At 41.8% G+C, this 26,054-nt stretch overlaps 1 protein-coding gene across 1 annotated transcript in view; it reads left to right on the forward strand.

The window, feature by feature from the left end:
- Window positions 1–705: 705 nt before the first annotated feature.
- Window positions 706–26,054, forward strand: part of LOC141440582 (cleavage and polyadenylation specificity factor subunit 1-like) — a gene marked incomplete at its 5' end in the record, with an annotated part of 30,874 nt that continues 5,525 nt past the window's right edge. Inside the window, 22 exon segments of the mRNA XM_074105144.1 lie at window positions 706–879; window positions 1,846–2,009; window positions 3,469–3,608; window positions 5,070–5,180; window positions 5,475–5,656; window positions 6,815–6,959; window positions 7,260–7,450; window positions 7,664–7,859; window positions 9,196–9,236; window positions 9,238–9,336; window positions 10,512–10,650; window positions 12,425–12,481; window positions 12,484–12,563; window positions 13,944–14,060; window positions 14,734–14,877; window positions 17,790–17,981; window positions 18,254–18,436; window positions 18,756–18,909; window positions 20,269–20,447; window positions 21,707–21,921; window positions 23,259–23,405; window positions 24,636–24,708. Of these exon segments, the coding sequence (XP_073961245.1) occupies window positions 706–879; window positions 1,846–2,009; window positions 3,469–3,608; window positions 5,070–5,180; window positions 5,475–5,656; window positions 6,815–6,959; window positions 7,260–7,450; window positions 7,664–7,859; window positions 9,196–9,236; window positions 9,238–9,336; window positions 10,512–10,650; window positions 12,425–12,481; window positions 12,484–12,563; window positions 13,944–14,060; window positions 14,734–14,877; window positions 17,790–17,981; window positions 18,254–18,436; window positions 18,756–18,909; window positions 20,269–20,447; window positions 21,707–21,921; window positions 23,259–23,405; window positions 24,636–24,708 (3,123 nt within the window).

A 26,054-nucleotide genomic window follows, 5' to 3' on the forward strand; every position in this document is an offset into this window, starting at 1 on the left:
TAATAAGAGAAGCTAGGCCAATCTGCTTTATCTGCTTTAGTCCTCAATCTTATTACAATCCCTGCACATGGGGGATTGAACTACTTTCATCATATTTAAAAATTTATTCAATGGAACCTGCCCTGACTGCACTCGAAACACCCACACAAGTCACTCTGAAAATTTTGTTCTGTATTGTGTTGTGTTGTGTTGTACCAGATACCTTTTGTTTTTGATATGAAATTGAATGACTCTTGCCACATATCTAAGCATTTATTCCTCGCAAGTGTCATCAAATCCGTACCATATGGTTTACATAGGAGTTCCATGCCATCTGTCACTGCCGTTTTAGCCACTCTAGTCTGTGGTCTTGTTCAGGGACATGCTAAGGAAAATCAAAGTCGCTCCCTGCTTATTACGATTAGAATTATTCGAATCTGGACATTCTACTCAAAAGATATTACGAATTTGAAAAGGCGGGCGGGTTCGCGCGGACTAGTTTTTGAGAAATGGAGTTGGAGTTATGCTGAGTGGGGCCTGCTTTATACTATTTGATTCTTTCCATGTAATGTATTTTTATGTGTATTGAATATGTGTAAATATATGTTTCTCTCTCTCTCAAAAATGTGTTTAAAGTGACCCTGAGACCATTTTATGAAGATTGTACCCATGCGGAGCCAGGGCGAGGCGCTAGAGGGCTATAAAAATAGTGTTTTTCCCCGTCAGAACGGCTGGACGCAGCACCCGGCGGTGCCGTGGGTGCGCGTGGACCCGGAGGCCCGCTGCGCCGTGATGCTGCTGTACGGCCGTAAGCTGGCCGTGCTGCCCTTCCGCAAGGACGCCGCCGCGGACGACGCTGACCCGCTCGAGGCCAAGCCGCTCGCTGATCTCAAGAAAAACGTGAGTTACCGGTTACATATTTCAATATCGAAAATTAAAATACCTACGGTTAAAATGACGATGTTCGTTCATCGAAAGTTGTTATACCTATGGTCAAAATGTCTAAGATTGAAATGTCGATTGATTAAAATATCGAATGAGTGAAAATGTCGATAGCCAATATATCTAAGTTGTAAATGTCAACATATTCGAATGCCGAAAATTAAAATGTCGTACATACAAATCTGCTTTATTTATTGCTCGTTTCTCTTAATAGCATTTATTTTACATAATCTAGTAATTTTAGCACTCGCCGGCCGCTCCCGCAGCACGCTCGCTTCGCTCGCTCGGTTCGTGCGTTGTTGTAGTCACAGTTCTCTCTAACCTAACCAAACCAAATATAATATTTTTGGTAATGCATGTTCAGTAGGTTAGGTTAGGTTAGTATTGCGTCAAGGCTCGAAGCGCCTCAACTGAGCGGAATAGGAGCTCCGCGAACTGTCACGTGATAGTTCATACATAAGATATTCAATACTCTGTACTTCGATATTTTGATCTTTCAATATCACTTTTGTAGATAAATATATTTCCGATATATTGGCCATAGGTTACCCAACCATTCGACTATGTAAACTTTCGTCATTTTAATTTTCGATATTTCGATACAGTTGATATTTCAATTTTTGATATTTTGAATATCAACATTTTACCCATAGGTATTTTAACTTTCGATATTCAAATCGAATATGTGACCGAGTCATCACCATTATCATCCCGTTACCGTTGGGGCCGAAATGTTCTCGAGTGGAGACCGCGGATCAGCTGAGCGAGGCGTAGGACGTGCACCAACGAGATGGACGGATGGGTGACACTATTTACCGGCCCGGATAATACCGGTCCCGAATAAACTTTATTATTCTAAATTTTTTTTCAATTTCATTTTCAAACAATATTTTTAGTTTATTAAACTGTTAAAATGATTGGCAGGCCCCCACGATCCCGGTGGCGCGCGCGCCGACGCTGGCCTCGTATGTGATAGTCCTCAAAGACCTGGACGAGAAGATAGACAACATCCTGGACATACAGTTCCTGCACGGGTATTATGAGCCCACGCTGCTGCTGCTCTATGAGCCGATTAGGACTTTTGCGGGGTGAGTTGGACGAGGATGGGCATGGTAATGAAAACGTGACTGGGAATGAGAATAAGAAACAGGGTGGGTATGAGAGTGAGAGTGGGAATTAGTTTGGGAAATTGAACAGGAATGATAAAGAAAACGGGAATGAAACTAATAATGAAAATGGTAAGAATAGGAATGGGTATGAGGAAAGTATTTTTTTTTTATCTAGTATTTTAACAAGGCTTTAGTATACCAAATGTGACTATGTCAGCCTCATAGGGAGCCTCAGTTATATACACCACACTACAGATATTACGCTCTCCCTTGCACTCTGGATGCAGAGGCCTGTCTAATGAACCTGTAAATCAGTATCGCTTTTTCTGAAAGCAGTCGACTCAGAATTACATTTACACCTCCATTGAACAAGCCCATACCATCCAAATATCTGTGATGTCCTTATTCTGATCACATTCCAAAAGAAAATGAGGTCTTCAGTCTTATTACAACCTATACACAAAGGTGATTGTACTCGTACATCAAATTAAAAAACAGTTTAGTGGAATGTGACCAGACTGCACACGAAAATTCGTAATCATAAAATCATAATTTGAATGGTCCACGGAAAGAAGTCACTTTTTTTTGAAAATGAGTTTTTAATGCCACAAAGTACTATGACTTACCATTGAATTAAATAATCTGAAAACAATAAAAAATCTATTTTTTGATCTTTTAAATAAATGGTAACCATAGTAATTGTTTGTGATGACTAACTTTCAAACCGCTATAACTCAAAAAGTTGCTTAGGTGACTAGACACGTTCTTTCCATGGACCCTTCATTTGTAGATGTCAAAGAATACAAACCTCATTAAAATGAGTTTGGGAATGTGAATTAGAATGAGTTTGGGAATGAAAATTAGAATGAGTTTGGTAATGGGAATTGAAATGGAATTGTTAATGAGACCATTCCCCTATCCATATATGAGTTTGGGAATGAGAATAAAACTAAGAATGAGGAATGACAGCAATAAAAATGGGAACGGGTATGAATTTAAAAATAGCCAAGAGAATTGGAATGGAGAAGAGGAGTTCTAACTAGTTGATATTGATACAAAACTTGGCTGTATCTGCGTGCTTATAAGCGGCAAAACAATCTGGGCCTCAAATGTATGCAGAAATAGGTGATTTTGTATGTAGAGTTGGCCAAATTTTGTGCTGCTGTGTATTATCTAGTCAGTGATGGGCAAAGTACGGTCCGCGGGACAACTCCGGCCCGCGAAGGGATTTAATCCGGCCTGCCGACGTTCCTTCGAACCTACCTATATAGCCCGCGATCATAATATAATTTCATTATTTGGCAAAAACATAAAAAGGTATCAAATAGAACGGTGTAATCCTGGCCACTTTTGTAACTTTCTGGCCCCCCATGAAGAAAGTTTGCCCGCCACTCTAGTAGGTAAGGTAGACTGTGGTGGTAACGCGCGTGTGTTGCAGGCGTACGGCGGTGCGGAGCGACACGTGCGCAATGGCAGGCGTGTCCCTGAACATGAGCGCGCGCGTGCACCCCGTCATCTGGGCCACCGCCGGCCTGCCGTTCGACTGTCTGCGCGCCGTGCCCATACAGCGCCCTCTGGGTCAGTCATACGATACAATTCGAGCTGCTTTTTTTATATATTTATAGCCTCTTTCACCATTCACTGATAAATTTTAAGCTAGACAATTTGTTTTACACTTTGAGTTGCATTATATTGAAATTTTAGTAAGGGTCCCTAAAATTTTCTGGTAATAAATATACCCCCTTATTCATAAAACTTAACAAGCCTATGTTAACTAACAAATGCTTTGTCCCTTTCTAACAAATACAAATGTCGAAGTGACAGATAAGGACAAACGAATTTTAGCGGCATTTTAACTAAAATAGGTTTGATTGTCGTTTATGAATAAGGGGGTTAGCCTGTAATGATAATGTAGCATTCTAACGGTGAAAGAATTTTTGAAATCAGTCCAGTAGTTTTTGAGTTTATTCGTTACAAATATAACATCCACAAATACAAATCTTTTAAATCATAAATCATTTATTTGTTTACCAGAATGTAGTCTTTTACAATGAAAGGTGGTAAATTTAATATTTTATGTCCAATACATTCTGCTTTAGCCTAAGCGTGTAAAAATTTAGACAGCATGCGTTTATCTAATTGCTGAAACTATATTATTGTTATTATTATTATTTGAGCATAGGGATTAATATTGTTTATTTATACAAATTAAATAAAAATAATGTTGAAGTTACTACAAATGTCAGATCGACAGTAATAAATTAGTTCAGTTAATAATTAATATTGATCACCCTAACAAAATTACATGTCAAATTTTATATTAAACTTAAAATCCGAAATAGTTATTTGTGTCACTAGGGAGCAAAATGGTGTATTTACGACGAGGGCGGTATATTGAATCCAGAATATAGCGATGGATTCTACAATACGCTCAGGATTCTAAATTAGAAGTCAAGTTTTAACGCCCAAGATGAAAATAATTTTGCTCCCGAGTGGCTCATACAACTTTTCACACAGAGCATTAAGATACTTGAACAAAAAATCTAAATATAGGTACTTAAAATGCAACCAGCACAGTCAATGGCGTGTTTTTTTATTATCAACTTAAAAAAAATTAATTTGGATTAAATCGCTTAGGAAAGCCTTGAACAGAAAAGCTGCACTTTGCTCCCTCTCGTCAGGGAGGAAAAGTTACTTTTCTGAAGGAGGTGTGAAAATATATTTTCTCTAAAATATAAGAGTGAGACAGGGAAAAAGACAGAGATACATGTCAGTACGAGTTTACTGGTTCATACAATTTATATCTACATTAGTCGAACCTTCACATCGTGAGGAAACCTGCACAAACCTGCGAAGCAATTCAATGGTGCGTGTGAAGTTCCCAATCCGCACTGGGCCCGCGTGGGAACTATGGCCCAAGCCCTCTTGTTCTGAGAGGAGGCCTGTGCCCAGCAGTGGGACGTATATAGGCTGGGATGATGATGATGATGATGATGATGATGATGATGATGATGATGATAGCCGAACCTTGTTTTGCAGGCGGCTGCCTCATAATGGCGGTCAACTCTCTCATCTACCTGAACCAGTCCGTGCCCCCGTACGGAGTGTCCCTCAACAGTATCGCCACGCACACCACCAATTTTCCACTCAGTAAGTATTAAGATAAGTTTTTGTGATCAATTTCTTGATACACACTTTTTTTTGCATAAAGTACCCTGTGGCATATAATATTTCAATTATGGCATCTATGAAAAATTATTTTGTATTGTAACAATATAGATATTAAATGAAAGCCAATAGTTAGATCATTCTAAATATAAGTATCTTATAATACCTTTAACCCACCGTTTTACAGAAATATAAAAAAAAAATGCTTTGCACTCGACACGAGCACCGCGAGAGTTTCAAAGCGACACGAGTATCATAAATATTGGACGTTTCTAGGGATCCAAGAGGGCGTGTGTATAACTCTGGACGGCGCGTGCGTGGCGCCGCTGGGCGAGGGCCGGCTGGCGCTGTCGCTGAAGGGCGGCCAGCTGTACGTGCTGACGCTGCTGGCTGACTCCGTGAGGAGCGTCCGGAGCGCCCATCTTGACAGGGCCGCTGCCTCCGTGCTCACTACTAGCGTATGTATCGCTGTCTCTCTCCTGTGTAACGCTCGACGGTACAGGGAACCTGTGAATTCTAATTTAACCCACCTTTTCTTTCAAAATGTATTTATTTTCACATCTTATGCTCGTAAAGTTCGTGTTTATGCTGTATCAAGGCGACATAAAATTACTTTTTATGCTCTTGTGCATAAAATCAAATCTTCTTCTAAGACCAACTTAAGACCAAGGTAATCAGATGTCAACAGCCACAAACAAAAAAGTTTCTACACATTTTTTAATATTTTTTTAATTTATATAAAACTAAAAATCAATCAAATCAATAAAAATAAATATTAAAATTAAAAAAATAGAATGATTATATTTTTTATGTATTAAAAAATAAAAGAAACATAGAAAGTGAATTACTGTTTCCACTGTTGCTATTTCATTTCCTCGCAATCTAAGTGAAAAGCAGAGTGTAAATCTCGAGCATTAAATCCATTTTCCCCTCGACGTACCCGTATCGTACCGGCTCGGGTGGCTATATGTACGTCTTGGGAAAAATGGCTCGTTTTATGCTCTTGTTATACAATCTACTATTTTTTTTCATACAAATTTTATGAGTCAGTTGTGACGCCCATACCGAGTGTATGAAAGAAACGTCACAAATCTGTTATTTTTTGTTTGGGACATTTCATCGATTGTGCACTTGATTGTGATTAGGAAACGCCATATTTTTTCTAAAATAAAAAAAAGTTTTTGTGAAAATGCCCACTAACGCCATCTAGCGATATTTCGCCTTTCTCGACAGGCGACGACGACAGACTTTCGCCTCACCCCCTGTAATGGGAGCACCCTATCCGGTCTTATAAACACACACACACACACACACACACAAACATCACGCCTGTATTCCAAATGGGGTAGGCAGAGCACACGAAACGTTACCGCTTCGGAGCCACTTTTAGCAATTAGGTTCTAAGTTTGACAAAAACGGTACAATAGTGACGGGTTGCTAGCCTGTCGCCTACGGTATACCTTAAACTATCCTCAGTCGCCTTGTACGACATCCACGGAAGAAAAAGAGAGGCGTAATTCTAACCCGACACCACACGGGTCTTATATGTAAACAGTTGACTTTTTCCTTCTTCATACAACAACATAATATAATTGTCAACTCCTTTTTGTTCACAGATGTGCGTTATCGAAGAGGACTTCCTGTTCCTCGGGTCGCGTCTTGGCAACTCCCTGCTGCTGCGAGTGACAGAGAGGGAGAACCGTATGCTCTTCTCTGTCGACAAGCCACTAGAGGCCACCGTTGATTTGACTATTGAGAATGGTAGGTGCTACACACAGCGCCATCTATCCACTTTCAACCGAGCTAGTAGAGTTCTGATCGGCTATTGGGTGCTCTACTAGTTCGGAGCTTTGTGGATAGATGGCGCAACGGTGATGTTTTCCCTCGACAACTTTGCATAGCAAAAAGATGGCGAATTCATCTCTGTAACGAATATAATGAAATAAACGAATTTTACTACAGACTGTATTACAAACGCGAATTATCCTTTCAGAAATGTCTACCTTGAATGTTGGTATTTTTTATATTACCTGGTTCTAATGATCTTCTCTCTCTTTCCAGACAAAGAATACGAAGCCCAGCAACAGAAAGAGAAGGAGAAAGAATCCGACCCGGCGGCAAAGAAGCGTCGTTTGGACTCCCTCTCCGACTGCATAGCGACAAACGTGATAGAGATAAGCGACAAAGATGAGCTGGAAGTGTACGGGAGCGATATACGGACTTCGACACAACTTACTAGTTACGTGTTTGAGGTTTGTATGAAACAGATAGATTGTGACATTTATTTTATACTCTAGTGCATAAAGTAAAATCATCGTCAGAGTGAGGCAGTCTGGTGTCAGCAGCCATAAACTCGAGCATTAAACCCATTTTTCCCTCAACGTATCTATCAACCCTCGCCGTGCCGACCGCCTATATGAACGTTTCGGGTTAAATTTGTCGTTTTATGCTCTATTATCCTTCAGGTATGCGACTCCCTCCTTAACGTGTGCCCAATCGGTGACGTGTCGATGGGCGAGCCGCAGCTGCTGTCTGAAGAGTACGGGCGCGGGGAGCCCGCCGTGGAACTGGTGGCGTGCAGCGGACGGGGCAAGAACGGGGCGCTCACCGTACTGCAGCGGAGCGTGCGGCCGCAACTGATCACCGCCTTCAACCTGCCCGGTGAGTCACTCGCCTGCCCAGTACGTCATTAAGCCATATCATCTTTATATAGGTTTAGTAACCTTTCACACGACGCTTATCGCTATATCGCTTATCATCGCGTTTTGACAGATTTACACGTTTTTGTCGCAAGTGAAACGCTGTTGGCTCGCGCCACTGAAAGGCTAGAGGTCACCCTATGGCGGTGAAAATTCTCCCTTTATGCACACGGCTATCATTACAAGTTGTAAAATGAATTAATGAGACTACAGGGCGTTGATTCGGCGAGGTCCCAGAGCAACAGAGGCACCAAAAATTTATTTAGATAGGCGCCAGGTGTCTCCATCGACAAACGAATGATATGTCTAAATAAAAAAAACAGCCTTAATTAAACATTAATTATAAGTACCTGATGTATGCTACCTACAAGTTTGTCGATTAAACTTTTTCTTTCTTTCTTTCTTTTTATCAATACAAACGCACTGTGCCTCAGCGAGGGGGCGCGACGGGTGGGGGCGAGGGAGACAGACGCAACACAAACGAAATACAAATGCTTGCATTCTTAAAACGTGGCGTCTTCCTTGCGTTTGTTGAGCGTTTGACTTGCGTTTGTATCGATACAAACGAGCACAAAAAAAACGTCGTGTGGAAGGTCCCTTATGCAGCGGCTATGGTGGTGCGGCATTTACGCACATGGCATGTAAGGCCGATTCGGGAGCAAGAAGGGATTTGGCAGCCAGTACAGTCCACGTATTTGTAAAAGTTAATATTTATATTTTTTGTTGTGTCTTTTTTAATACAGAACTAGTGAATAATGTTTTTTCATTGTATTTCATCGGATCAATTCTGCACCCTTCATCTATTTATCATTGTATTTAATCAGATAAGTTCGAATTTATCATTGTATTTAATCGGATGAGTTCGTGTTTATCTTGCTCAGAAAGGCAGTTAACCTCAGTGAGCTAGTTGAGAAAGTAAGATAGAGAAGATAATAAGATAGAGTGAGAGAGAAAGTAATAAATATGAACTTTTCAAATAAAATACGATAGGAAACATTTGTTCTCGCCTTGGTAGTACTCGCCCGTTGGTTTGAAGCTCTCCGCACTGGGCGTGGGCCCATAGTCCAAGCCTTCTCATTCTCAGAACGAGAGAGAGCAAATATTTTCCGAGCTGTCGGTAGACCTCCAACAAGATGGAGCGACGACCTGGTTAAGATCGCGGGATCGTAATGAATGCGGAAAGCACAAGACCGGTCTGAGTGGAGAGCCTTGGGGGAGGCCTATTCAGCAGAGGACGTCTTTCAGCTGACATGATGATGATGATGGAATGTTGTGTGAGTGTGTGTCGTGTGTGGCAGGCTGCATCGACATGTGGACGGTGATCGGGGAGCAGGCGGATGGGGCAGGGGCGGCGGCGGGCGCGGGGGGGGCGCGACGTGCACCGCGACGCAGAGGGTTCCCACGCGTACCTCATACTCACGCAGGAGGACTCTAGCATGGTGACTATAAAACTATATGATTTTCATCCATCACACTTGCTCGTCAATGATGTTATTTCATGTCTGTGTACTTAAGGAAAATAGCCTAAATTGTTTTACGGGAGTTACCGTAAACTGCTTCAACTTTGCCCTCTGGCCCCAACATTGCCCGAGTTGATTTAGAGTCGATAACTTAGCACTCTTATAGGTTTTAAACTTTTATCTACACGGGAATTATTATTACGGGGGGATAAAAGTTTTAACCTAAAGGGTGCTAAGTTATGGACTCTAAATCGAATCAGGCAATGTTGGGGCCAGAGGGCAAAGTTGAAGCAGTTTACGGTATGGATTTACGAATAGTTTTTCCTCCCAATCAAGCTCCTAATGGTGTAAATTGTATTATTTGCCAGCCAGTTCCTTTTGTCGGAGGCATCGCATTGCAAAAGAAAATGTTTTAAGGTTATTTATTGCAACGAAAGCAGTACAGTATTATCTTTTACACTGAGCCACGTCACTTCTCCCTTGTCTATGGTTTAAATTTTTTTATTTTTCTCCGTCTGACTGGAGCAAAGGAACTGGCTCATGCATACATGTTTATTTAACGTTTGGGCTCCACAGAAAACCAGCGTTCCTGCACATAGTTGCTTTAGTTACAAAATTCCTGTGTGGAAATCCCAAAATTTATATCGTAATCTTCATTGAGGTGTTGTGTTAAGAACAACTATCCTATGTGTTATTTCAGACATCCAGCTATCTACATACCAAATTTCAAGACTCTAAGCCCAGCGTAATCTGGCGCGCGGCAATGAATGGGTAAAGAGCTTTACAGACTGCAATGCAGGATAATGAATAGATTTCTTTTTCCCTAAATGGCAACAGTGGCATAGATAATAGATCGCTCGTTTTTGGCTCGAAATTCAAACTTGTGATTTTATTTTGCTTAATATACAAAATGTACACACTCAACATCATATTTTCTCAAGTTTTTCGCGATTCCCAAGGTCAAAGAATCGAATCCAGAGAAATAATGCGTTGTTTGGGAGAAACGTGTCAAAATGGTTTTGTAGAGCGCCATCCTGCTCTGTCTCGTTTTTTTGTCCCGTTCTGGCGGTTCACTTTTATATTATAGATGAAAAGTGCAGTAGGCCAAAGGTATATTTGAAAAGCATGTTTGTCATTATACGTTATGTCGTCAGATACTGCAAACGGGTCAGGAGATCAACGAAGTGGACAGTTCCGGGTTCATGACGGGCGCGCCCACCGTGTTCGCCGGCAACCTCGGGAACTGCAAATTTATGGTGCAGGTCACCACCACCGCCATACGGCTTATCAAAAGTGAGTCCATATATCATCATTACAACCTATTGAGGTACGTGGTACGTCCCACTGCTGGGCACAGGCCTCCTCTCATAGTTCTCACAAGGGCCCAGCGCGGATCGGGTACTACGCATATCATTGAATGAGGGATATCGCGTATGAATTCACCGCTAGAGGCGCTAGTGTAGCGTGAGGTCTCCGAAATGTCAAATCTCATAGTTTTTGGGTGAGCTACGCGGGTTTATTTATAATTAGAATAATTTTGTGAATATTTTGCAATATCTGAAATTAATTATGGCAAATATGCTTTCCGGGGCAATGAATGTCTGTGTTTTGAGACAGTTTTGTCTTTCGGAAACCTTTGTCCTCCCTTTTTTCCGAACAAAACGGGGACTATGCAACACTATGGCATGCTCGATATTTTTATGGCACGGTTTTAAGGTGTATTCAATATGATTTTAATCTAAACTTTGTTTTCACGCCCGTAATAACAGACTTTGAAAGCCATACTTAAAAACCTCACGCAACAGTGCGCCATCTGGTGAGACAAAAAACGATAGCCCTCATTGCTTCGAAGGTTTCCTGACGTTTCCTTTCACTGTAAAGCTCGTGGTGAATTTAAAACGTAACTTCGCACGTGAGCTTGGAAAAACTCAGAGGTGCGAGCCCGGGATTGAACCTACGATCCTCTGCTTGAGAGGCAATAGGATAAACCACTAAGCCTTCATATATGTACATCCCTGTTTATTTGTTGGCTACTTCATGACGCATAAACCGCTGAACCGATTTAGATGAAATTCAGTATACAGATAGTTTGCATCCCGGGGAAGGACATAGGATAGGTTTTATCCCGGAAAATTCTATACTTCCCGCGGGATAGTGTAAACCGAATTGTACGCGGACAAAGTCGCGGGTAACGGCTAATAATGTTATAAATACGAGTTTTTTTTTTTATTCGACTGGATGGCAAACGAGCAAGTGGGTCTCCTGATGGTAAGAGATCACCACCGCCCATAAACATCTGCAACACTAGGGGTATTGCAGATGCGTTGCCAACCTAGAGGCTTAAGATGGAACGCCTCAAGTGCCAGTAATTTGTTTGTTTGTTACTCCATCACGTCTAAACCGTTGAACCGATTTAGATATTTCACTTGAGGTATTTCATCTTAGGCCTCTAGGTTGGCAACGCATCTGCAATACCCTTCGTGTTACAGATGTTTATGGGCGGTGGTGATCTCTTACCATCAGGAGACCCCCTTGCTCGTTTGCCATCTAGTCAAAAAAAAAAAAAAAAAGATAAAATTCGGTATACAGATAGTTTGAGTCTCGGGGAAGGACATATAGCATAGTGTTTATTCCGCAAAATTGCATAGCGATTGACGCATTCAATGCAGACGAAGTGGGAAGCCCCTTTACTATGTGTGGTGTTCTATGAGGAGTTCATCATCCATCATCCCAGCCTATATACGTCCCACTGCTGGGCACAGGCCTCCTCTCAGAACAAGAGGGCTTGGGCCATAGTTCCCACGCGGGCCCAGTGCAGATTGGGAACTTCACACGCACCATTGAATTTCTTCGCAGGTTTGTGCAGGTTTCCTCACGATGTTTTCCTTCACCGCAAAGCTCGTGGTAAATTTCAAATGTAATTCCGCACGTGAATTTGGAAAAACTCAGAGGTGCGAGCCGGGGTTTGAACCCACGACCCTCTGTTTGAGAGGCGATAGGTCAAACCACTAGGCCACCACGGCTCACTCGCGGCTATGAGGAGTTATTTGATTGTATTGTATTGTAGACGGAGTGCAGTTGCAGTCAATCCAGCTGGAGTGGACCGCGCAGTACGCATGCGCGGCCGACCCTACGTGTGCGCCGTCTCCACCTGCGGCCGCGCGCTCGTGCTCGCGCTCCGAGAGTTCCGCGGCAAGGACGGCATGGTGAGGGAACACCTTTTGATCACTTGAAAACTATACATAACTTAGAGGGAAAAGTGGAAGGGAAGCGGAAAAGAGGGAGGCCTAGGATTGACTAGAGTACGGTCGCGGTACTCTGTCACTCGCGCGTGAATATTTGACGTCGCAATCAAATTTCTGAACATTCGCGAGCAACAGAGACACATAGTGAAAGGTCGTTGTACGAAAATCTTCGTGCTCCGCGACCAGTTCTTATACGAAGCAAATAAAGGAGAAGATAGTCTTGTCGTTTAAGGAGGTTAAGGAGGCAGCTTTGAGTAGAGAGAAGTGGAGTGCTGTTCCTCGGCTACACCGACAAGAGTCAACTCTTAAATAAGAAGATTAAGGGGCCGTTTCACCATCCATTGATTAGCGTTAACCGACGGTTAAATGTGATGCCGTCTCCGTCTATTCGAACAAAACAAATAGAGACGGCATCACACCTAACCGCCAGTTAACACTAATCAATGTATGGTGAAACAGCCCCTAAATATTTACTGTTCCTGCGAGCTTATGATAGCGTAGAGCTAGTCTATGTAACAATGCGTCCGTCTCCACACTGTAAGAACACACATCCACAAACCCAACTATCAACACCACCACACTACGGCGACGCGTTTCGAACTCAACCAGAGTTCATCATCAGAGCAACACCACCGTTCACCATGCTACAAGAAATGAAATGTTTTAGTATAATGACAGCGTAGTGTGGTGGTGGTGATAGATTTGTGTGATACGTGTGCGTTCTTACAGTGTGGAGGTAAAGGTGCTGCGTGAACAATCATTTGTTGCATAGACGCAGCTATCGCAAGGTCACGGGTGAGCAAAGTAATTGTTTATAGTTCACTATTATTTATCGCTAAAGGCTACCTTTCTACCAGAGATGTGCGAGGAGCTTTTCTATTCGTTCATGACAAACACATTCCTCCATCTCAGGTTTAAACGCAGCCTAAAAGTGCGGCCACATGAAGTCGCTCGTCGCTCGTTTGCAGCGTTAAATGTGGCCATGAACCCATTCTGAATTTTCCGCGACTCGAAAAATTAGCGTAAAGAAGGCTGCTTTCAGGAATGATCTTGGTCTTGGAAGGTGATTTCTTAATCTTATTTAGTAGCAGTCGCGGCAGTGGCACAATTAAATGGAATTTGAGTATTTTTGCCGAAATTGAAGAGGTTTTTTCTTTCCAGCGATAAAGCTCAACGTTTTCAGCTTTATCGCTATATGTCACGTGACCAGATTAGACGCTGGAAACGAGCGTCGAGCGACAGCATGTGGCCGCGTCTTAACGCAGGACACTGCAACTTTTCCCCCATTTGACATTGTCCTCTGTTTAATACAACGTGTGTGTGTGTGTATGTGTGTGTCAGACGGCGCGGCTGGCGCCGACGCGTCAGCCGGTGCCGCACCGGCCGGCGCTGGTCAAAGCCACGCTGTACCGGGACCTCAGCGGGCTGTTCACTTCTGCTGACGTGGACCAAGTGCAGGTACTGACATGACAATCATGTTACACTAATCACCTACTGTTTATTGAAGTTAAATTTATTGCAGACAATACATATGTCTGTAGGTACACGATCAATAATAAACTACTAATTGAATTAAATTGAATTGAATTACCTACAGATCAAGTTGAATCAAATTGAATTGAATTACATTACTAATTGAATTGTATTATAAATTGAATTAAATTACACATGGAATTGAATTACATTACACATGGAATTGAATTAAATTACAAATTAAATTGAATTTGCGAATCAAATTGAATTTAATTTAAAATTAACTTATTTTGTAAAATATGTATCGTAAAATGTATCTTTACGTTTATTTATTTATTTATTCCAACAAAAAAAATTACAGTTAGACACCAATGCGCTGTAAAATTCAAATTATACAAAGCAAAAAAAAACATTTAGAAAAAAAAACTATGATTGTGTTAAAGAATGAGTCACTCAGGATTTCACTTTTTATTCCTGTTTGTTTTAATTATATAAATAATCTACTTAGGACGTCCACCAACGAGATGGACGGATAATTTGGTTAAAGCCACGGGTCCACGGTGGACTTAGGCCGCTTCCAACCGAAACACCTGGGGCCTATGTCCAACAGTGGACGTCCTAAAGCTAATATAAAGATGATGATAACAAATAATTGCAGGTCAAAGGCGAGTTCACGGGCAAGATGAAAGGCAAGAAAAAGAATGTGAAAGCGGAAGGCTTCCTCCCAGGCACCGTGTACGAGCTGAACGACGAAGATGAACTCCTGTACGGGGGGGACCAGACCCCCGCCTCCATGGCTAGCGTGAGTTATAAACATACTATTGTTTTGATTTACAGTCATTGAGTACGAATGGAAAGTCGATAACTCGAAATTATATATCCAATCAGAAAAATACCAAGAAAAATAACAAGGAAAACTGAGCATCTAAAATGGAACTTTGTCCTGCGGTAGACAAATTTGATATAGTCCGTAAGAAATAATGTCCATTTTGTATTGACTTACACTCAGAAAAGTAACCATTTCGACCGCTTACTTCCTCAACCTCGTAACTACCCGAATTGTATACAACAAATCAACACTATACATGAACATAAGACTACTCTTAATATGAAGATGATTGTAGCCATTTAATTTTAGCCACATACGAGGTTGAGAAAGTAAGCGGTCGATTTGTAAAAATGCATCACATGAGGTAATTCGTTTCGAGTTTCGAAGCTACATTTGGTCGTAACTCATATTGAAAATACAAACTGAAATATAGATGCATAGAAAAACCAGAACCAGCGCTGGGAATCGAACTCAGGTCCTCGGCATTCCGTGCCACGTGCTATACCACTACACCACCACTGGGCAGTGATACAGACACGAATTTCTCCTACGCACCACATACAGTGGTGGTCATGTAATTAAGAACGATTTGAAGTTCCAGATTATTTTTAACTAAATCATGTCATGTGTAGTCGTGGTTCCTTCTTAGAAGTAACTAGTTACGTTATGAAATAGCCACATGAATAGAGCAAACGGGATTAAGAATAAATAATAAAATTGCTGTCATTTTTTTACAAATTTTGTGTTTATTTTCTTTAGTAACAAATTCAAATAGTAATGAAGCTGGACAAATAATTAAGAACGATTTATTGAACTGTTCGAAAGTTTTTTATTTGAAACTTAGATTAACTAAATCACACTAACGTGAAGTTTGTACACAAAAAAAAGCAATGTAATACATTTTAACTAAAATTAATAGTTAGTAGCATGTCCACGGCTTTTTATTACTGCCTTACACCGGCGAGGCATTGAATCTATAAATTTTTGACATTTCGCGAGAGAGATAGAGTTCCATTCTTCTAAGAATACGTCATACAGTTCTCTTAAATTGCCACACTGTCGATTTGAAACCTTTTTCTTGACTTCGCACCAAAGATGCTCTATTGGGTTAAGATCGGGGCTGTTGGCTGGCCAATCTAAGACAGAAACTGGTTGCGATGTGAGGAATTCCTTAACGGTACATGCAGTATGCTTGGGATCATTGTCGTGCTGGAATGTCCAAATAACCGGAAGCACGCCTTCTGCATATGGTAACATTGTTTCTTCCAGTATGTTTTTGTATTGAAATTGATCCATGTTTCCTTCTATCAGCCTAACAGGTCCAACACCATGTCACTCACTTTTGTGTACTTTGGGTCGAATGCTTTATTTGGAGGCCGTCTTACATATCGTTTGCCATCAGAACATACCCTATTTATTTAAGTCTCGTCAGAAAAAATAACGTTTTTCCACTGTCTGACTGTCCAGTTTTCATATCTTCTTGCAAATGCAAGCCGGGCTTGCCTATGACACCGTTTCAACATAGGCACCTTCCTTGCTATCCTTCCGTGCAACTTTTCTTCTACCAAACGCCTTCGAATAGTGCGTGCCGAGATTGCTGAAGGGTTGTTTTCGCCAAAATATTCTTTTCTCAACTCATTAGACCCTTTAAAAGGATTTTGTTTTGCCAAACGAACGATATTTCGATCATCTCGACGAGATGACTTTCTTTGTTTAGGTACACGCGGAACATTTGAAGTAGTTTGATACGTGGCAAAATGCTTTATGGCGTGGAAAACCATAGTTTTTGAACATTGCAGATGATCGGCTATGTGTTTATACGACCAATTCTTGTCGCGAAGTTTTAGTATTACTTCTCTTGTAGATTTATCACAACTTTTATTTTTCCCCATTGTTTTTATATGAAGCAATCGCCTTTAAGACTATTACGGCACTAAATGGCGCCAAAATTATTCGAATAATAACCTAAAACCACAAAGCGGCGGTCCGTTCTCTATTTAAATTTGAATAAAAAATAAACTATTCAGCGTTCTTAATTATATGACCAGCCAGTAAGTAGTAATACTAGGTTTAGATGTAATGTATAAAGTTTATCTATTTATTTTTTAGCCAATTATATGTATAAATGAATTTACCGCTAGTACGGAAAAGTTTTACGATACCGAGAGAAGTACAAAAATATACATGCAGTTAGTAACACTTGTCAGTTTGAAAAAATCTTCTCTATAAAAAATCGTTCTTAATTATATGACCACAACTGTATCTCAGCTTGTTTGTTTTCTTATTTAGTCACTTAAGCAGCACACTAGCGACATCTATGCTGTAGCCCTCATCGAGATACTTTCAATTAACACAGACTATATTAACAACGCATTCACTGCCAACTGACTTCCACTGGTGCCACCGACGCACGTGTGCGTTCAAAATGTATGAATAATTATGACAGCGGCACTGGGCAAAGTTCCGGAAACGCATATGTGCGTCGGTGGCAGTGAATGCGTTAATGCGCATTTAATTTTGCTCCTAATATTAACTAGGCAAAATTCAGTTCGGGCTTAGTTAATTAATAACGAAATGAAATTGGATTCTAAGGGGCTGTTTCACCATCCATTGATTAGCGTTAACCGACGGTTAAATGTGATGCCGTCTCCGTCTATTCGAACAACACAAATAGAGACGGCATCACACCTAACCGCCAGTTAACACTAATCAATGGATGGTGAAACAGCCCCTAAATATTATCTTTCAGCACAATTACATTTTAACAAAGTTCACATGTGGTAGAAATTCAAAATTCACATTTTTCTTCTTTTTTTATGATTATGGCGTTATAAATTATTAAGCTCTATGTCGTACTACGCCATACGCTAGTCTTTCTCCCACAGATAATGTTAGAAGAGCAATCGCTGAACCCGGGCGTGCCGCGGCGCGTGTCGCGCTGGTGGAAGCGCCATCTAGCGGAACTGAAGCCGAGCTACTGGCTGTTCGTGGTCCGCAACAACGGCAACCTCGAGATATACTCCCTGCCCGAGATGAGACTTAGCTTTTTGGTGCGGGACGTCTGCGCCGGCGAACGGGTTAGTAAGAGACAGTATACAGTAGTAGGTTAGCTCGTTTGCATTCGAGCGAGTGACGAGACGTGTCGCAAGGCAAGTCTCGTCGCGCTTCGGGAGTTGTTATTTTGGGCACGACTCAAGGGAGCTACTACGAAAATCGATGTTCGTATCGTAACCGTTCCTCTCACTAATTTCTCTTGTTTTAAACAACGCCATCTATCGGCAGTGCGTTCCGACGCATAAGAATTTTTCTATCAGAAACTCGTGTCGTAAACAACGCCATCTATCGGCAGGTGCTAGCAGACAGCTTGGAGTCAGTCCCGCAGCCGTCGCAGACCGAAGAGGAAGAGTTGAACCTGCCGCAGAGCAGCGAAGTGGATAAGCTTAAGGAGATGCTGGTCGTGGGCGTGGGGAACAAGGGCACCAGGGTGCTTCTGCTCATGCGGTGCGACGGAGACACGCTCATGCTGTACCAGGTATAGAAAGAAAGAGAATGCTATTTAATGAATTAGGCGTTTCTTTGCTGAGCTCTTCATCAATGAACTGAAAAAATTACTCTGCCCACCCGCGACCTTATGATAGCTACGTTTATGCAAGAAATGTGTGCTCATGCAGTTCCTCCCCCTCCACACTGTAAGAACTCACACAAACCCCATCTATCACCACCACTACACTACCCTGACTAGTGTTGCTCTGGAGATGAGCTCTGACTGAGTTCGAAATTTCCTTGGATGTTTGAGAATATTATTTAAGATATATCTGAACTAAATGTAACATTTATCATTTATGTCACAGGCGTACAAGTACCCGCGCGGCAACCTGAAGCTGCGTTTCTCGCGCGTGTCCGTCGCGTTTCCGTTCGGCTACCGCAGCGCGACCATCACGTCGCCCGACGATAGCTACGAAGCCGCCACGCTCCGGGAGAACGTCAGGCAGTTGCGATACTTTGGTACGTGACATCCGCAGGGGAATCATCATCATCATCATCTCTTATCTCGGCTTACGTTGCACTGCCTCTCCAAATATGAGCGCTTGGAGGGTTTGGTACAGTCAAGGGCAAAGATATCGACACGGCCAAAGTTGCAAAAATATGTATACACGGCCTTAATGTTAAGTGCATAGAGTCGCGTATACATATTTTTGCAACTTTGGCAGTGTCGATATCTTTGCCCTTGACTGTACGTACAACATTGCGATGGTTTTGTTGCTATGTTTCAATTGGATGGGGTAAAATTGAAACAGTGTTATTCAGCAACATAATGCTGAGTGTTGCCCTATTTATAATATATACAGGGTGTAACATTCATATAGGTCAGTATGGGAAAGTCTGAAACTATAAGACATACGAAGGTCTGTTCTTAGGAACGATGTCTTCGATTTTAGAAGAAAAACTGCATTCATACATTTACAAAAAAAAAACTTACTCGGTTCGGGAATCGAAACCGGTCATTTTGAAAAATAAAAAATAAATTATTTCTATTTCGATATCGGTAGTGCAGTTCATAAGCAATAAATGTTACTATGAAGTACGTATATCTATATTCTTTAATAATGTAAGTATTATTTTTAAAACATGCGGGTTCGATTCCCGAGCCGAGTACAAGTTTTTGAAAATGTATGGATGCAGTTTTTCTTGTTATTAAAATCGATGGCATGTTTCCTAAGAACGGCTCTTCGTATGTATTATAGTTTCAGATTTTACCATACTGACCGATATGAATGTTACACCCTGTATAACTTATTGTATTTGTTGTTCTCAAATGTAGGGACCGTTTGTTCTTTTCTGTGTAGGTATGAAATAACATACGGACATGACAAATGGACGACGAAAGTCATGTCTAATGTCCATGTTGTGCCAGCTCCCGCAATAGTCGGGGGCTCTGCGCTAGAAGTTGTTGACGACTATGTATACCTAGGACAAACGGTCCAGTTAGGTAGGTCGCGAAACTGAAGTGGCAATGGGCGGGGCACATTGGTCGCAAGACTGATGGCCGATGGGGTCAGAAGGTTCTCGAATGGCGTCCGCGGACCGGGAGACGAGCTGTCGGTAGGCCTCCAACAAGATGGAGCGACGACCTGGTTAAAATCGCGGGATCGCGGTGGATGCGGAAAGCACAAGACCGGTCTGAGTGGAGAGCTTCGGGGGACCGTGTGCGAAATAGACAAAAACATACTTGGTCCAAACTCTTATTTTGAATGATATTTTGGCATAACGCGAAAGTGTCAGCGACTAAAGGTTTGCGGGGAGCTATGTAATGGGTGGTCGTGCTCTCTCCCTCCCTCTGCACGGTCTGTGTCCGTCTCTCAGGCAACGTGGGCGGCTACAACGGCGTGTTCGTGTGCGGTCCGACGCCGTACCTGCTGGTGCTGACGGCGCGCGGCGAGCTGCGCGTGCACCCGCTGTGCCCGGAGGAGGCGCCCGTCTCCACGTTCGCGCCCTTCAACAACACCAACTGTCCGCAAGGGCTGCTCTACTTTAACGCTAAGGTAACCAGAAGCCAGAACTAGATCACCAGTGGTTCAAGTACCCGCCGATAAACGCCGTGTAAACGCTAGTCAATTATAATAGTTATTTATGTGGTTAGTGCATAATGCCTAATTATGTATAGCCGCATACATAACTTTATCTACATGCATATCATAAGTTTTCTATAATACGTTTAGATATGGCCTGTATTTTTAAGTTAGTGTTACTGATAACTAGTTTGAAGTACCTACCAAAACTTAAATAAAACAGGTAATAAAAAACTAAAGTTTTATTTATAATAATAATTATTATCTACATGCATGTCATAAGTTTTCTACAATATGTACATACATGCATTGTTAAAAAAAGTATTATCGATACTTTAATGTTAACATTAAGATGCGCTGTACTTTAATGTGAACATTAAGATGCACCCGCAGATACCAGGTTTCTTAATAAAGGCCATTTGATAGTCGTTTCTGAACATATAATAGGGAAGTTATGATATGCATGAAGATAAATGTCATTTTCGTCACACTTGCTCGTAAACAGTGTCGTAACATGCAAACTACCTTGGTTGCAATCCTCCAAATAAAACCCTCAAAGTCGAAGTCAAAGTCAAAATATCTTTATTCAATTTAGGCTATAACAAGCACTTATGAATGTCAAGAAAAAATCTACCACCGGTTCGGAAAAACCTCTGTTGAGAAGAATCCGGCAAGAAACTCAACAAGGTATATTTTTTTAAACAGATTTACAATATTATTAAATTATATCTATACATCACAAGTATTTAACACAACTTTATTTTTAATACAGTAGGTTCGCTATTTGAAGGGATCGCTAATGCGGATTGGAATTATTTCCAAATATCCCTGTCCGTGATATAATCATTAACTTTATAATACGCCTTAGATATTAATGTCTTCTTGACAATAGATCTGAATTTTGTATCCGTTTCATTTATAATATTTTTTGGAATTTTATTATAAAAACGTATGCAATTTCCCAGAAACGACTTTTTGGTTTGGTTGGGGAACTGGCGCTGCCAAGAGCGCAATCAGCGGTATCGGCAATTTTTGAAAACATATTCGTTTTTATTTTACGAATATACAATTTTACTCGCAAATGTGATGTAAAACATTGTATACCGTACGGGCGGTACTGGAATTACAAACATCGACTCATTAAAGCCCTCAGTTTTCGACTTCGGGCTTCTAATAGACTCTCGTTTGTAATTCCTTATTTACCGCCCTGAAGACACAATGCACTATTACAGTCGGAGCTCCGCATCTGCGCGCTGCCGACGCACCTGTCATACGATGCGCCGTGGCCGGTGCGCAAAGTGCCCATCCGGATGTCGCCGCACTTCGTCACCTACCACATGGAGTCCAAGACTTACTGCCTCGTGGCCAGCGCCGCCGCGCCCTCGCACACATACTACAAGTTCAACGGGGAGGACAAGGAGGAGTCCACTGAGAACAAGGGGGACAGGTGAGACACTTGCTTCATCATCATCATCAACACCCTCATCATTATCATCATCGTTATGGTGATATGCACTTTGTGACGGAACACACGGAGTCCAAGATAGAGGTGGACATTATTTAACGCCACCGGTTACAGTAACCAGTGACGTGACACCGAATCACTGGTTTCACGTCAAGCGACAAAGTGGTGATTTTTGTAACGAGCTTCTTTTGTGGTGATGCGAGTCGTTCCAGCGTCATAGACGTCACGAACGGAACGAAACGAATGGCATGGTTTTACGTTTCACTCAAGCGACAAGTGGTGATTTTTATAACGAGCTACTTTGTTTGTGATGATGCGATTTTCGTTTTAACGTTACAGACGTAACGAACGGAACGAATGGCATGGAATGGAGTAAAAATTATAGCCGCTTACCCTTACCGCTGTAAGAGTTTGGTTGGCGCCTTACATGAATTTAAATATGATTTGTATTGCAGTAAGGTATAAATTAGGTTGAAGGAAGAATCCTACTATATTAATTAATAAATATTATAAAGTATCAGTTACAGTTACAGAACTTAAAGTTTAAATTAGCCATCATGAAGTAATTTATATGACTACAGCCAAAAATCACACTTGTGATAAGTCATAGCTCAATAGCTTATTACTAATTACGTTAAATACTCAGTTACAGTGACATTCACAAAACGCGTCACCGCACCGCGTACGTACAATAAAAGAAACTGGTTACCAAAATCACTGGTTTTAGTAACCAGTGACGTGATTCTTGTCACCAGTTTCGTTTCGTTTCGCTCAAATCACGTAACGACCCATGCCTAGTCCAAGACTTACTGCCTCGTGGCCAGCGCCACCGCGCCCTCACATACCTACTACAAGTTCAACGGAGAGGACAAGAAAGAGTCCACTGAGAACAAGGGGGACAGGTGAGATAACACACACGAGTGACAGTCCTCTGCTGAGGTGAGTTCCTCCAGTGATGTGCGAGAATGTGTTGTGAACCGCTGGGTTTAGAGTATTTAAATTTTGGATAGTTGACACAACCTCAATGAAGACCACGATCTAAATTTTGGGAATTCCAAGAGGAATTTTGTAAAATCCCGGAATTTCAATTGTAACTACTAGAACGAATAGTTTAGGCGTGCGAAACCGCGGGTAAACTAGTTTACTACATATTATGTTCTTATCCTCACTTTATGACAGTCCGGTTGTATCTCTCAACTGCGTTTGTTTGAGGAGTATATCTACATACAAATCTGGTTGTATCTCTCAACTGCGTTTGTTTGAGGAGTGTAAGTGGTCTACTATCTCACAATATTTAGTTACTGTTCTCCTGATTCCAGATTCCCGTACCCGATGCTGGAGCGTTTCTCTGTGTGTCTGTTTTCACCGGTGTCGTGGGAGATCATACCTAACACCAAGATAGAGCTGGACGAGTGGGAACATGTCACTTGTCTCAAGAACGTGGCGCTGTCTTATGAGGGCACCAGGTAACTCTTGTTTAATGAAAAAAGTCACCTTATGGTGTCATCATCATCATCCCAGCCTATATACGTCCCACTGCTGGGCACAGGCCTCCTCTCAGAACAAGAGGGCTTGGGCTATAGTCCCCACGCGGGCCCAGTGCGGATTGGGAATTTCACACGCACCATTGAATTGCTTCGCAGGTTTGTGCAGGTTTCCTCACGATGTTTTCCTTCACCGCAAAGCTCGTGGTAAATTTCAAATGTAATTCCGCACATGAATTTGGAAAAACTCAGAGGTGCGAGCCGGGGTTTGAACCCACGACCCTCTGTTTGAGAGGCGATAGGTCAAACCACTAGGCCACCACGGCTTACTAGGCCACCACGGCTTATGTTGTCAGCATCCCTATAATTCGCACAAAGCGTTTTCGCTCGTCCTTGATTATCCCGGACAGCTGAAGAGCGGAATGCTCTGACGGCTTCTGCGCTCCATGCTCGCTACAATATGGTAGTCTTCAAATCGAGGGTGAATGGGCATTAGCACGGTTGCCATTTTAGTCCATATCTTCGCTTACCATCACGCGTGATTGTGGACAAACGTAAGCCTATTTCTGTGGAAAATAGTAACTAGCGGACCCGGCAGACGACCTGCCCGAAAAAACACTACATTAAAATTATGATAACATACCAACAACAGCGCCATCTAGCGGGTCCAATTGCGTTTCCAAACCATCAACCAACGTGGTTTTGCCATGTCAATTATTTTAAGTGAATATTGTTCTAGGCAAATATAAAATAACTAACTTATTAAGTTAGTGTGCGGGGATGGGGTCTATAACTGACAGTTACGAAACCCATGAACATTTTGTATGGGAAAATGTTTTTTATTTTTTTATTTAATTTTTTAGTCAATATTCCAATGTTTTTAATAGTTATTCTTATTCTGCTATTCGGTACGGAGACAAATACAACAAATCAAAAACCATGAAAATCAAGATCAATGATACGTTTATAAAATTATAAGTAGAGGGGATAAATAAACAAAAGGACGACCTGAGGGCTTTTCAGCTCGATTGGCGTGGAGATTGGCGGAGGAAAGGGGAGGCCTTTGCCCAGCAGTGGGACATAATACAGGCTACATAAAAAAAAGTGGAGGTACTCAGCGGGATTCCTTGTGCTTCCAAATCCGAAAAATTCCCTCTTCGGCTCCTCTACTATGAACATCTGAAACTTTGCATATTACCCGAACGTTTCCAGGTCCGGTCTCCGCGGGTACATAGCCATAGGGACCAACTACAACTACAGCGAAGACATCACGTCACGAGGGAGGGTCAGTATATCTTCTTCACTAGAACGTCTTTGACAGATGTAGTAATTACGAGTAATACTTAGATGCGAGTCACCGGTTATGTTACTATGGAAATTAAAATAAGTGTTTTGTTAAAAAAATAGTTTTTGCTGATTGTACAGTCACCAGCACCAATATCTGACAGAACAAGCGTGCATAAATATCTGATACGACTCTATTTCTAAGGCCGGAAGGACGTGTCAGATATTTTTGCACGCTCCGCTGTGGCAGATATTAATGCTGGTGACTGTACGTACTCGTGTTGCCGTCCAGCTGACGTAACACCAAATTTCATGTCTATCCGACCACTAAAAGTGAATCAAAACAGGGCATATTAGGCAAAGCTCGGCGCAGGGGGCGACACTAGCGCAAATCCATGACAACGTCACTATTTACTCACCATTTCCTCACCATTTAGATGGTTGGCGGTCCTCTGCTGTGCGTTTTTCCAGAAATTTCCTGCCTCGCACAGCAAAACTCTGGAGTGAGCTATCGCCTGCGGTATTCCCGGACCGCTATGACCTTCAAGTTTTCAAGAAAAGAGCGTACTCCTACCTTAAAGGCCGGCAACGCACTTGTGACTCTTCTGGTGTTGCAGGTGTCCATGGGCGACGGTAATCGCTTACCATCAGGCGATCCGCCTGCTCGTTTTCCCCCTATACCAACGTCAGTTTCCTTTATATTTTGTCGTCATGACAGATCATGACCAAAGAGTATTAGTACAGTCACCAGCACCAATATTTGACGCAACAAGCATGCATAAATATCTGATACGACTTTATTTCTAGGGCCGGACGGACGTGTCACATATTTTTGCACGCTCCGCTGCGGCAGATATTAATGCTGGTGACTACAATACTATATTGAATAGTAAACAGTACAGAGAACACAATATATTAAGGTATTTATCGCTTCAGAGCGTAATAGAAATAATCACATGATATTTTACATCGATAGTAACGATAGAGCTATATTTCCAAAAATTCAATTGAAATAATAAGGGTTTATGGTATTTAAGATACTGAAAAAACTGTTTACGGTTTTGTGCTAGTGCTGCACTCTGACGGGAGAAAATTACAGTAATATTCCCTTAAAGAAATAAATATAGAAGAAAGAAAGAAAGAAAGAAAATACATTTATTCACAACACAAGACACAACAATAGTATTAAGTACAAATAGACAACACGTAGGAAAGTATGTGTCATTGCGGTTGTGAATAGGACACTGGCTCAGCATAATGCTGAAGCGTTAATAATAAACACCCCAGCGCTGATTTTCAGCCAGCACCGTTGGTGACCCTCGGACCGCTACAAAGATATACTACACA

Source organism: Choristoneura fumiferana, chromosome 22 (assembly GCF_025370935.1).
Source record: "Choristoneura fumiferana chromosome 22, NRCan_CFum_1, whole genome shotgun sequence".
Lineage (NCBI taxonomy): Eukaryota > Metazoa > Arthropoda > Insecta > Lepidoptera > Tortricidae > Choristoneura > Choristoneura fumiferana.